This window comes from Balaenoptera acutorostrata, chromosome 7 (assembly GCF_949987535.1).
Source record: "Balaenoptera acutorostrata chromosome 7, mBalAcu1.1, whole genome shotgun sequence".
Taxonomy (NCBI): domain Eukaryota; kingdom Metazoa; phylum Chordata; class Mammalia; order Artiodactyla; family Balaenopteridae; genus Balaenoptera; species Balaenoptera acutorostrata.
Window position 1 is genome coordinate 66,094,941 of NC_080070.1, and position 14,670 is coordinate 66,109,610.

The window sequence follows — 14,670 nt, forward strand, 5'->3', positions numbered from 1 at the left end:
ATTTTAAGAAGGTCAGTAGGAAGCAAGCAGCCAGCTGTTGGGTTTATCAAAGATAAACTTGTACAGAGTACAACAGCATTTAACACACCAGTGGAGCATGAGAAAACTGCGCAAATTAAATTGAGAAAGCAGCTGCTTGTTGAAGATGTGTATCTTTATATTGAACTCCACAGGATGCATTTGGGAGGTTGGATTAAAACATTTTATCTAGAAAATCTCAAAACCTTGGAGTTTCTTCCCAATAAAAGAAGATAATTTTTAAAGATTTGTAACTCTTTTCCCCAGTACATCTATAAAGTGATTCTTAGTCTTATTTCTTTAAAACACATAATGCATCACAAAACAGAACCATGTAGCAATGATAGCCTCTCAAGCTGTGATAAAGCAAAATTTGTTGTTAATATTTTCACAAGGTTAAGAGATATTTGCCATCTCATTTTTACCCTCTGTCTTGCAGAAGTGATATAGATCTGTTTACATTTCAAAATCTAGTGATCCTGTGTTTTGTTTGATTGTAAGCAAACAGGGTGCCTAATATATTTTAAAAATGTTCAGAGCAGTTTTTAAAAAATGGAATTAGAATCAACTCCTATTTATTTTTTCTGTTTAGTATACTTAAACTGAACATTCTTTGTTTAGTGTTGTAGCATCATTCAGACTTCAAAAAATATATGTGGGGCACCTACGTTTTAGTACATAGGTTTGTATGGTGAACAGATGAGTTGAATGAAATATGACTTTCTTATATTATTACAACTGTTCTGTACAGTCTTCTAGCAATCAGTTTCAACCTGGGAAGAAAGAAAGTTAAGATGCACACCAAAAATTGTTTTAAAATATGTCCTTAAGGATTATCTAGTAGCTTTTAGAAAAAAGTAACAGGAAAGAGCAATTTTATGTGATTTATGCAGAGTAACTTCCCAAGTCTTAAATTAGGATCTTTAATTCTCAGAGTACTTAAAATAATGAATGTGAATACCTTTCCGTGCATGTGAAAATGATGTTTCATTTGAATAGTGGTTTTGTGCAAATATTTAAGAATAACAGATAAGTGCAAAGTGCGGTGAATTTTAAGTGAAAGGCAATTATAGATGTTAACTCTCACCTTTGGCTAAGCTGCTGGAAAAGTAGCGCTTATTGCAGTTCCTTTTTCTATAAATGATATCATTGTATAGGTGTTCCATATTCTTTAGTTGTGTGTCTGAGATTGTGAAATCTGATCATAAAATTCTTGGAGTAGTTATTTGAGATGACACATATTTTACATTTATTTTCCTGTGGGCATTTTATCCGAAGGTCTGATAGCAAAATCATATCTTTTCTCTGTATAGATGGGTTCACATTGTTTGTGCCCTGTATGTTCCTGGTGTAGCCTTTGGAGATATTGACAAATTGCGACCAGTAACACTCACAGAAATGAACTATTCCAAATATGGTGCCAAGGTAAGACAAAGTGTTTTTGATTGTCTAAGAGAAAGTTTTTACTTGTTAGTTTACATGACTTTTTACTAATATCATTGTTGACTACAGAAATGCTTATTACTAATTGTGCTATTGGAGAGCAGTTAGCACTAAATCATTTAGTATTGATAGTAATTTTCCCAGAGAGCCAATAATGTATAAATTCTTCTGTATATTTGTATAACTTGTGGGGTAAAATGGTAGTTGATGCCACTGCTGTTTTCCTCGTATTTAGCACACTGCTTAGTGCATAATGAATTCTCAGACTACGTCCTTATTTTTAATCAGTTGGATCAAATACAAGCTTAATTTCTGACTTTACTTTTGAAGTGGAATTTATTAAAATTATCAAAAGAGTACAAGAAGCACCCATTATTTTACTTCCACTGCAGAAGGCCAACATAACTTTTTTTTTTTTTTTTTACTAGCAAATGATTCTCAGCCTCCATAGTTTATAAATAGGTTTTTAACTATGACTGAGTTTTAGGATTATAAGTGATAAGATTACCCACTTATGAATTTAAACTTAAGTATGTAATTATTGCAAACATCTTCAGAATACTACAAATAATTAGGCAATGATATATTCTCTTTCCATTACTACGTATTGGGCAGTTGGGAAGGAAGACTCTTGAAGAGCATTAGTAACATATTAAAGGTGGGGTGGGAAACTTACAGATTGTTGGAAAATTCTGATTTGAAATTTTTAAAATTTCACAATTTCTGCTGTTATATCCAGAATATCCTCTTTGGGCTTTTAACACCATCCCCATCCGTCACCTTCTACCCTCGAATAATCTTGTGCTTTAGTTTGGGAGGTTGTAGCTTCCCTCTCCAGAATTAGATAAAGCTTCCAGGCCCTAGTATTTTTTTTTTTTTTTAACATCTTTATTGAAGTATAATTGCCTTACAATAGTGTGTTAGCTTCTGCTTTATAACAAAGTGAATCAGTTATACATATACAATATGTTCCCATTTCTCTTCCCTCTTGCATCCCCCTCCCTCCCACCCTCCCCATCCCACCCCTCTAGGTGGTCACAAAGCACCGAGCTGATCTCCCTGTGCTGTGTGGCTGCTTCCCACTAGTTATCTATTTTACATTTGGTAGTGTATATGTGTCCATGACACTCTCTTACCCTGTCACATCTCACCCCACCCCCTCCCCATATCCTCAAGTCCATTCTCTAGTAGGTCTGTGTCTTTATTCCCGTCTTGCCACTAGGTTTTTCATGGCCTTTTTTTTTTTTTTTTTCCCCTTAGATTCCATATATATGTGTTAGCATACTGTATTTGTTTTTCTCTTTCTGACTTACTTCACTCTGTATGACAGACTCTTAACTCCATCCACCTCATTACAAATACCTCCATTTCATTTCTTTTTATGGCTGAGTAATATTCCATTGTATATATGTGCCACATCTTCTTCATCCATTCATCTGTCGATGGACATTTAGGTTGCTTCCATGTCCTGGCTATTGTAAATAGAGCTGCAATGAACATTTTGGTACATGACTCTTTTAGACCTATGGTTTTCTCAGGGTATATGCCCAGTAGTGGGATTGCTGGGTCGTATGGTAGTTCTATTTGTAGTTTTTTAAGGAACCTCCATACTGTTCTCCATAGTGGCTGTATCAATTTACATTCCCACCAACAGTGCAAGAGTGTTCCCTTTCCTCCACACCCTCTCCAGCATTTATTGTTTCTAGATTTTTTGATGATGGCCATTCTGACCGGTGTGAGATGATATCTCATTGTAGTTTTGATTTGCATTTCTCTAATGATTAATGATGTTGAGCATTCTTTCATGTGTCTGTAGGCCATCTGTATATCTTCTTTGGAGAAATGTCTATTTAGATCTTCTGCCCATTTTTGGATTGGGTTGTTTGTTTTTTTGTTATTGAGCTGCATGAGCTGCTTGTAAATCTTGGAGATTAATCCTTTGTCAGTTGCTTCATTTGCAAATATTTTCTCCCATTCTGAGGGTTGTCTTTTGGTCTTGTTTATGGTTTCCTTTGCTGTGCAAAAGCTTTGAAGTTTCATTAGGTCCCATTTGTTTATTTGTGTTCTTATTTCCATTTCTCTGGGAGCTGGGTCACAAAGAATCTTGCTGTGATGTATGTCATAGAGTGTTCTGCCTATGTTTTCCTCTAAGAGTTTGATAGTGTCTGCCCTTACACTTAGGTCTTTAATCCATTTTGAGTTTATTTTTGAGCATGGTGTCAGGGAGTGTTCTAATTTCATACTTTTACATGTTCCTGTCCAATTTTCCCAGCACCACTTATTGAAGAGGCTGTCTTTTCTCCACTGTATATGCTTGCCTCCTTTATCAAAGATAAGTTGACCATATGTGTGTGGGTTTATCTCTGGGCTTTCTATCCTGTTCCATTGATCTATATTTCTGTTTTTGTGCCAGTACCAAACTGTCTTGATTACTGAAGCTTTGTAATATAGTCTGAAGTCAGGGAGCCTGATTCCCCCAGCTCCATTTTTCGTTCTCAAGATGGCTTTGGCTATTCGGGGTCTTTTGTGTTTCCATACAAATTGTGAAATTTTTTGTTCTAGTTCTGTGAAAAATCAGGCCCTAGTATTGAACTTACTTTCCTGGTGCTCAAGTAATTGTACACTATCTTGTTACCTCTCTTAAATGCCTTTAAACTATAACAAAATAATTTGTCCACATTATCTAGTTGAGTAGGAGTAATACAAATTACCTGGTCCACCAGTGTTGGAAATGGAAGTTACTGCCTTTTGAGGGCAGTTTCATAATTCATAAGCACAGCGCCTAGAAGGGAGTAGCTTCCATCTTTTTCAATAAGCACATGTTTTTACCATAAATATAAATCTAGAAGCAATTAAAAAACAGTAACCAGATATTACTTCATATAACTGAGACCAGCAGTGACCTCTGGACTGAAAAGGAGAGTCATTAAATGTATAATTATCAGCTGATTATTTTCATTATCACCTGCTTTTGTTTTGAAGTATTACTGGGACATGGAGTCAAAAAATTATGTACTCTCTAGGTCATCTGCAAAATCAAACCCAGTGCTGTGAATTATATCTGGGATAGCTCTCTAGGTCACATTGTCTATCCATTTCCTCCTCCTGATTACTTTCTCCCCTGTGTTCTCAGTTGCTCAGTTCCCTAGCATTTTATTTATTTACTTATTTTTAAATTTATTTATTTATTTATTTATTTTTGGCTGCGTTGGGTCTTCGTTGCTGTGCGTGGACTACTCTTCGTTGCGGTGCACAGGCTTCTCATTGCGGTGGCTTCTCTTTGTTGTGGAGCACAAGCTCTAGGCACGCGGGCTTCAGTAGTTGTGGCTCCCGAGCTCTAGAGCGCAGGCTCAGTAGTTGTGGCACACGGGCTTAGTTGATCCGTGGCATGTGGGATCTTCCCAGACCAGGGCTTGAACGTGTGTCCCCTGCATTGGCAGGCCGATTCTCAACCACTGTGCCACCAGGGAAGCCCGTTCCCTAGCATTTTAAATGATTCAAGCAATTGAGGAAGATTCTGTTTTCTTCATTAGATTGTTGTATTGTCTTATGAGACTTCATTGTTGGAAATTTTTTCTTTGTGTTCACTCTGAAATCCCTTGCCCAATTTCATCATACTACATTAAGTCACTCACTCAGGGGACTGTTCTAAACAATTTGATTCTGTTCATAGTATTGACATCCTTTAAATAGTTTTAATTTCTCCATTTCTCCCTCTCTGACCCCCTCTCCTTCTCTCTATCTCTTTTCTTTCTCTCTCATCTCAATTTTTTGGTTTCATGTTTAGATTACTATTTGCTGGAATTTTTACCATACATATACTGCTGTTGGTGGAAAAAGACCCATAATTAGGCAGTAGAGTGTCAGGTGTTGGGAATGTTTTCACATCTGTACCCAGAGTCCTTTTCCTGCTATTTTTATTCATCACTGATATGTCAGTTTGGTGCTGTATACCAAGTAGGTACTCACTAACTGTTATAGTATTATGATGTTTTTAGTGTCTATTGAAACTTTTTAATTTTATTTTTTTAAATGTTTCTCTCATATTTAATTTACATAGAATACAATTATTAAGCAGTTCTTCCTTAATTGTTTACTGGCAATCTTTCACAATTTAGCAGGTTTTATGTGAAGGTTCCTATTACCAGAGTAGTATATATTTTGAGACTAGGTTTTTCTTTTTCTCTCTCTGTGGCTTAGTTAAAAGTATAAAAAAATAAATCGGGGCAGTGGCATTTGGGGTAATTTCGACAGTTTATGCCTTTAGTTTTGCAGGTTTTCCCTTTGTATGCAGAAAGAATGTAAATAATTGGCTATATTGTGTATTACTACCAATTTCACAAAATTGTTTACTTAAGATTACTTTTAATTCTCTTAAATATATTTTTAAAATGCATTATATCTTTGGTTGCAATGCCTAGATCTTTCAGCGAATTTTCTATGGCTTCTTATTTATTTTTCTTAATTTTTCTGAGTAGTATTGTTCAAATCAGTGTAGCTTAATGGTTAAGAGCATGGACTTAAAGTAAGATTATCCTGGTTTGAAAACTGTCTTTACCTCAGTTTTCTCATGTGTAAAATTTTCTCATATGTAAAATGGAAATATAGTACCTCTTCCACATATTATTGTGGAATAGAGTGTCAAATGATTATATATATTAATATTTATAAAGTGCTTAGAATAGTGCCTAGCACACAGTAAGCCCTCAAATGATATTAATTATTATTATCATCATTACTATATCAGTGGAATTTTGTTTTTTTAGAACTATATAGAGAATTACTTTTTTCATATAAATACTTGGCTTACCTATAGTTATTGTTTGTATTGACATACTGTTGGTTCACTATTTGTATTTTGTAGATGCTTTGTATGAGAATGCAGTTTCTGTTCTGGAAATATTTTTGCTCTGAGACTTTTCCTGTTATTCTGTTGTAGGAGTGTAGCTTCTGTGAAGACCCTCGTTTTGCTAGAACTGGAGTTTGCATTAGCTGTGATGCAGGGATGTGCAGAGCCTATTTCCATGTGACCTGCGCTCAGAAGGAAGGTCTGCTTTCAGAGGCAGCAGCAGAGGAGGTAGGTTGATTTAAGTCCATAGTTGGTGAATATGTTCATGAGACTTTTCATGACTCCATTATGTCCTACAAACAAGTATGCATCATAAAATAAATTTACGAGTTTATTCTTAAAATCTTTGTCTAGATCACAGATCTAAAACTTTAAGAGTAAACAATATATATGAGTTTCTTCAGTGTTAAACCTAACCATACATTTAGAAAACATGTTAAAAATCTTATAGTGAAATCTGACAGATAAAATGAAACATAATTCAAGGTGTTTTAAAGCATTATAATGTCAGCATATTTTATATGAGAATCTGAAATTATATTTGAGTAATAACCTTGCTCTGTTACTCTTTAAATAAAATCATTACCCTGTCTTCAGTCTTCAGTATTTGCATTTCTACTTCTTTAAATTATTTTTAATTCTAAAATTTTCCTACCGGAAATTTAGATTAAGCAATCAGTTGTTTTCAAAGTATGTATTCGGGACTCTTTAATATTCTTTCAAGGTCTTTGAGGTTAAAACTGTCTTCATAACAGTATTAAAATAGTATATACTTTTTTTGCTCCTAATTTTCTCACATGTAATAGTGGAGATTTCTAGAGATTATATAGCTATCTTCTTTAATGTCCACTATCGAGATATTAAAGAGATTTGTAAAAATGTAAAACAGTGCCACTCTTCTCACTAAATTTTTTTTGTTGTGTAAATTATAGTATTTTTCATAAAAATGTTGTTTTTGTTAACATGTAATGGCCTTACTGTTATTTTAAAAATTACTCAATTTTAACTTCTAATATGCTATCTATAAATATAACTCACATAAGCTCTTTGGGGTCTTCAAAACATTTTAATACTGTAAGGAGTCCTGAGAGCAAGTTTTGTTGATTCTTTAAGCACTTTATATAGGCAGGTAATTGAGTATTCTGTAATTCTTACTTTATATTTGGGATATATTGTTATGTATATATGTTATGTTCCATCTTTTATTGGGTAAATTTTCAGTGTCATGTAAAAATATGTTTTTTATGTTGGGCTTTCATCTTATTCCATTTATTTCATAGATAGGAAACAAAAAAGATAATCTGATGAAGAAAATTTGTTGAGCAAATTTTGAAGGATATATTTTATCAATATAGGGATCCTATTGAAATTATATTTTGGGTACATAAATCTGTTTTTGTGTCAGTCTCTGATTCTGATGAGTTGTACTTTGATTAATTGAAGAAGGGTACTAGATGAACACTGAGCATTTTCACAGCTGTTTGGTAGACACAGAGGTACAATTATAAAATAGGGTCGTGTGGATTAGTCATGGCTATAACTCAAGACGGTGGGCAAAAGTGCAGAGAGACAATACAAGTAAGACTCAAGATCAGATAAATCTCAGTGAACAGCTGGATCAGGGAATCCATAGGTTAAGGTATTACTCTCCTTCTGGCAAACTTTGAGTTTTGCCACCAGAAGGGTTCCTTTGTAGCCATTTCTTTTAGAACTTGTAGAAAGAGCTTTGCCTTTTATGCTATGGTAGTTTGGGTCTCTTTGTATAGCACCATCCATCATTATTTCTGGTAGACAGTAGCCATTTAATTAATGAAAATGTGTGAAGTAGCCATGTATGGGACAGTGGAGTATAATGGGGTCTATAGTGATTTAGAGAGTGTATCCCCATATCTAAAGGCATTCAAATTGAATTGAAACAAACAAAACACAATATTGCACTAAATAAATAGTTTGCAGTCTGTGGTCTCTATGTCTATATCTGTGGGCTAATCTGGAGAAATTTACAGGGAAAGTTAAATAAATCTGGATGTGGAAAGTAGGCCTGAGGCATTTTCCTTACCTTGCTCCCTCCCTTGATTGATTAGGTAGGAATTCTGGATTCTGGAATAATGACTTTTCTTCGCATTTGCTGTCTTGTTAAATGAACTCTTTTTGGGGAAATGATTTAAAGCATATTTACATATGTTTATGGTTTCCTCTTATAAACAGTTTATAGAATTGGAAAATCGTAAAGATTTCTGAACAGTGTTTTAAAACCCAAGACTTTGCATGAATCACTATCAATGAGGTTTGCTCTTGACAGTAAGCATTCTGTTAAAATGAAGTTCTTGGCTACTTCTCATGGTTGTACTTCTGTAGATTAAGATTTATGTAATGTATATTTGATTAAGAAACAAATTTTAAACTAAAACAGACCTACTCTTTGTGGGTACACCTTGTCTTCCGTTTCAGTTTTATGACATTCTAGAAAGCATTTTTTTTTTTATTTTTTAAAGACTCATTTATAAAGTTGGATTTCTTACTTCTTAATGGCTGTTTTATATAGGCAGTAAAAGAAAGGTTGAAAAAGAGAATAAGTACCTCAGTTTCATCCAATGACATCATACACCTTAGCCTATTTTCATGTTTTTTTATAGCCTTCTGACATAGTACTTTATCTTACTGGTGAGAATGCATTTGAAGTTTCTATTCTTTTTGATCCACTTTGTGAAAATTCTAGATTATTTAGAATATTTAACCATGTTATGTTACAACATATCTTATTATTATTAAAACTGAACTATAGCACAGGCTCAGTTATGACTGAAACTTACATTATTATGGTTCACATCATATAGTTAGACTTAAGATTACTTATATTTCATTTAAACCATATGGTAGTATGGTAGTATGATAAAGTATGATTTTGGTACTGTGAACATTATTATAATTTGTTACCATGTAGAAAATTCTCTTTGAAACAATGTAAGATAATTTATCGATTTTTTTCCCACAGCCTTTGATAATGCATTGCAATCATTCATGGATTAAATTTCAAAGGCTCAAATTAGATCTTTAGCTGTTGAACTGATGCCTTAATATTGCTAGAAGAACCAGGATGGATAGGAATGGCTCATGGTGGATCAAAAACTTTTTAAATGAATTCATCAAGAAGTTATGTTACTTAAAGTTAGACATTTTATATCAGATCTTCAGTGATACCTTTATGTGGCTGTGTTAGGCATTATTTTAAAAATTATTCTGGATGAACTCTGAGGTAGGAACATGCTTGGTTTGAGGACCAAGAAGAAGACTGGTGTGGCTGGTACAGAGTTAGGGGCTGGGGTTTGGTAAGAGGAGAGGAGGAGGTCATAGAGGTAGCAGGGAGCTACTTCCTGGAAAGGGCCTGGAAAAATATGGGGAATGACTTTGGATTTACACTCTGAGTGAGATGGAAGGCCATAAGAGTTGCATAGAGTATATATGAACCAACTGATGTTTAAAAGGACTGCCCTGATAACTGTATTGAGTACAGGCTGTAGGGAGGCAAGGGTGAAAGCAGGGAGGCCAGTTAGAACTTTTACTGTAACAGGTTTTAGGATAGAGGTAATGAGAAATGACAAATTTTCTAGGTATTTGCTGAAGGATTGTGGAATGTAACAGAAAGAGAGGGTAAAAAGGGTGACTTCTTTTTGGCCTGAGCTTCTAGTAGAATGGAGTTGTGGTTTACTGAGATGGAGAAGACTGAAGGAAGAGCAGATCTGTTGCAGGAGAAAAGGAAACTGAGGACAGTTTTGGACATGTTGAGTTCAAAATGCCTATTAGACATGTAAGTGGAGATATCAGGTAGGTTGTTGGCCATCAGAGTCTGAAGTTTAGGGAAGCAGTCAAGGCTAAAGATATAAATTTGGGAGCTGTCAGGGTATAGATAAAATATTTATGGTGAGATGACTAGATGAAATTATCTAGGTTATAAGAGTAGAAGGAGATGGGAAGAGGTCTGATGACTGTCATAGGGCTACCTCAGCATTCAACAGCATTCAAATTTGGGAAAATAAGGAGGAATCTACCAAGGAGACTGAGGAGGAGTGATCAGTGAGGTAAAAAAAAGAACTAAGAGAGGTATTTCAAAGAAGTGTTTCAAAGAGGGAGTGAGCAAATTGTGTCAAAGGAGTAAGATTAAGATTGAGAAATGACAATTGGAATTGGCAAAATGAAGGTCATTTTGCACTTGACAGGAGCTATTGGAGTGGTTGGGAGTAGTCAGTGAAAACTTAGGAATGGAATAGAATTGAAGATAGCTAATATGGACAGGCCTTTAGATTTTTCCTTTTAAGAGGAGCTTAGAAGTGGAACGACAAATGGGAGCCCAAGGAAGGTCTTTTAAGTATTTTTAAAGGATATTACAGTATGTTTAGCATGCCATTGGAGAGAAAAAATGTGTAAGAGAGATAGACTTGCTGGAGGGAAGACGGGGTGGGATATAATTGCAACTGAAGGTTAAACTTAGAGAGGAACATTGGGCAATTTATCCATAGTAACAGGAGATTAGTCAGAGGATATGTGTAGACATGCAGATAGGTTGAGGTATGTGGTGATAGGAGGTTGTGGAAGTTTTTGTTTTGTTGCTTTTCTCCTCTCTTCGAAACCCTCTCCAGTGAAATAAACAAACAAGGTCATCATCTGCAAGTTAGGAATAGGGAGGAGATATTGAAGGTTTGAGAGAGAGATAAAGCTATTCAATAATTATCTACAAAAATGGAATACAAATTAATTTGAGAATGCGTTCAGCTGCTCAGGTACAGGTACAAAATAGGGGAAGAGTTGGATTTACCTGTGCCATAGGTTTTGTCAAGCGAAGCTCGTTGAGGAAGAGAGGAACAAGCAAATCAATGTGCCATGCAAAGAAGTAATTAGAGAAGGCATGGGGAAGAGCTCCGTGGTTGGCTCACAGTGAAAACAACTGGTTACCCGAAGTCCCACCTGATGCCCTTGACACACATCTCACTGGAGAGAGGACCTAGGAACCATACCTTTGAATATAATCATCAAGGAAGGTAGCACCCATATGTCCCAGTTTCTGTGACAGCCCAACCATGACCAAGTTGCAAAACTACCACCTGTCATAGAGCTGTGTGGACGAAAGGCTCTTGGTGCTCCAGCCAGGCATCAGGGCCGTGCCTCTGAGGTGGGAGAGCCAACTTCAGAACACTGGTCCACAAGAGACCTCCCAGCTCCACGCAATACCAAACGGCAAAAATCTCCCAGAGATCTCCATCTCAACATCAAGACCCAGCTTCACCCAACGACCAGCAAGCTACAGTGCTGGACACCCTATGCCAAACAACTAGCTAGACAGGAAAACAACCCCATCCATTAGCAGAGAGGCTGCCTAAAATCATAATAAGGCCACAGACACCCCAAAATACACCACCAGACGTGGACGTGCCCACCAGAAAGACAAGATCTAGCCTCATCCACCAGAACTCAGGCACTAGTTCCCTCCACCAGGAAGCCTACACAACCCACTGAACCAACCTTAGCCACTGGGGACAGATACCAAAAACAACGGGAACTACGAACCTGCAGCCTGTGAAAAGGAGACCCCAAACACAGTAAGATAGGCAAAATGAGACGACAGAAAAACACACAGCAGTTGAAGGAGCAGGCTCAAAACACACTGGACTTAACAAATGAAGAGGAAATAGGTAGTCTACCTGAAAAAGAATTCAGAATAATGATAGTAAGGATGATCCAAAATCTTGGAAATAGAATAGACAAAATGCAAGAAACATTTAACAAGGATGCAGAAGAACTAAAGAGGAACCAAGCAATGATGAAGAACACAATAAATGAAATTAAAAATACTCTAGATGGGATCAATAGTAGAATAACTGAGGCAGAAGAAAGGATAAGTGACCTGGAAGATAAAATGGTGGAAATAACTACTACAGAGCAGGATAAAGAAAAAAGAATGAAAAGAACTGAGGACAGTCTCAGGGACCTCTGGGACAACATTAAACGTGCCAACATTCGAATTATAGGGGTACCAGAAGAAGAAGAGAAAAAGAAAGGGACTGAGAAAATTTTTGAAGAGATTATAGTTGAAAACTTCCCTAATATGGGAAAGGAAATAGTTAATCAAGTCCTGGAAGCACAGAGAGTCCCATACAGGATAAACCCAAGGAGGAACACGCCAAGACACATATTAATCAAACTGTCAAAAATTAAATATAAGGAAAACATATTAAAGGCAGCAAGGGAAAAAAAACAACACACAAGGGAATCCCCATAAGGTTAACATCTGATCTATCAGCAGAAACTCTGCAAGCCAGAAGGGAGTGGCAGGATATACTTAAAGTGATGAAGGACAAAAACCTACAACCAAGATTACTCTACCCAGCAAGGATCTCATTCAGATTCGATGGAGAAATTAAAACCTTTACAGACAAACAAAAGCTGAGAGAGTTCAGCACCACCAAACCAGCTTTACAACAAATGCTAAAGGAACTTCTCTAGGCAAGAAACACAAGAGAAGGAAAACACCTACAATAACAAACCCAATACATTTAAGAAAATGGGAATAGGAACATACATATCGATAATTACCTTGAATGTAAATGGATTAAATGCTCCCACCAAAAGACACAGGCTGGCTGAATGGATACAAAAACAAGACCCATATATATGCTGTCTACAAGAGACCCACTTCAGACCTAGAGACACATACAGATTGAAAGTGAGGGGATGGAAAAAGATATTCCATGCAAATGGAAATCAAAAGAAAGCTGGAGTAGCAATTCTCATATCAGACAAAATAGACTTTAAAATAAAGACTATTACAATAGACAAAGAAGGACACTATATAATGATCAAGGGATCGATCCAAGAGGAAGGTATAACAATTGTAAATATTTATGCACCCAACATAGGAGCACCTCAATACATAAGGCAAATACTAACAGCCATAAAAGGGGAAATTGACAGCAACACAATCATAGTAGGGGACTTTAACACCCCACTTTCACCAATGGACAGATCATCCAAAATGAAAATAAATAAGGAAACACAAGCTTTAAATGATACATTAAACAATATGGACTTAATTGACATTTATAGGACATTCCACCCAAAAACAACAGAATACACATTTTTCTCAAGTGCTCATGGAACATTCTCCAGGATAGATCATATCTTGGGTCACAAATCAAGCCTTGGTAAATTTAAGAAAATTGAAATCGTATCAAGTATCTTTTCCGACCACAATGCTATGAGACTAGATATCAATTACAGGAAAAGATCTGTAAAAAATACAAACACATGGAGGCTACACAATACATTACTTAATAACGAAGTGATTACTGAAGAAATCAAAGGGGAAATCAAAAAATACCTAGAAACAAATGACAACGGAGACACGACGACCCAAAACCTATGGGACACAGCAAAAGCAGTGCTAAGAGGGAAGTTTATAGCAATACAAGCCTACCTCAAGAAACAGGAAACATCTCGAATAAACAACCTAACCTTGCACCTAAAGCAATTAGAGAAAGAAGAACAAAAAAACCCCAAAGCCAGCAGAAGGAAAGAAATTATAAAGATCAGGTCAGAAATAAATGAAAAAGAAATGAAGGAAACAATAGCAAAAATCAATGAAACTAAAAGCTGGTTCTTTGAGAAGATAAACAAAATTGATAAACCATTAGCCAGACTCATCAAGAAAAAAAGGGAGAAGACCCAGATTAATAGAATTAGAAATGAAAAAGGAGAAGTAACCACTGACACTGCAGAAATACAAAAGATCATGAGAGATTACTACAAGCAACTCTATGCCAATAAAATGGACAACCTGGAAGAAATGGACAGATTCTTAGAAATGCACAAGCTGCCGAGACTGAACCAGGAAGAAATAGAAAATATGAACAGACCAATCACAAGCACTGAAATTGAAACTGTGATTAAAAACCTTCCAACAAACAAAAGCCCAGGACCAGATGGCTTCACAGGTGAATTCTATCAAACATTTAGAGAAGAGCTAACACCTATCCTTCTCAAACTCTTCCAAAATATTGCAGAGGGAGGAACACTCCCAAACTCATTCTACGAGGCCACCATCACCCTGATACCAAAACCAGACAAAGATGTCACAAAGAAAGAAAACTACAGGCCAATATCACTGATGAACATAGATGCAAAAATCCTCAACAAAATACTAGCAAACAGAATCCAACAGCACATTAAAAGGATCATACACCATGATCAAGTGGGGTTTATCCCAGGAATGCAAGGATTCTTCAATATACGCAAATCAATCAATGTGATACACCATATTAACAAATTGAAGGAGAAAAACCATATGATCATCTCAGTAGATGCAGAGA

General features: G+C 35.9%; 1 protein-coding gene across 6 annotated transcripts in view; it reads left to right on the forward strand.

The window, feature by feature from the left end:
• Nucleotides 1-14,670, forward strand: part of PHF14 (PHD finger protein 14) — a 207,456-nt gene that overhangs the window by 35,337 nt on the left and 157,449 nt on the right. For all 6 annotated transcript variants that reach the window (XR_009008864.1, XM_057550202.1, XM_057550199.1 and 3 more), the window contains exons 6-7: nucleotides 1,332-1,443; nucleotides 6,401-6,538. Coding sequence is in view for 5 of the 6 variants with exons in the window: in XM_057550202.1 (XP_057406185.1) it covers nucleotides 1,332-1,443; nucleotides 6,401-6,538 (250 nt within the window). In the remaining variant the exon portion in view is untranslated. The remainder of the gene's footprint in view (nucleotides 1-1,331; nucleotides 1,444-6,400; nucleotides 6,539-14,670) is intronic.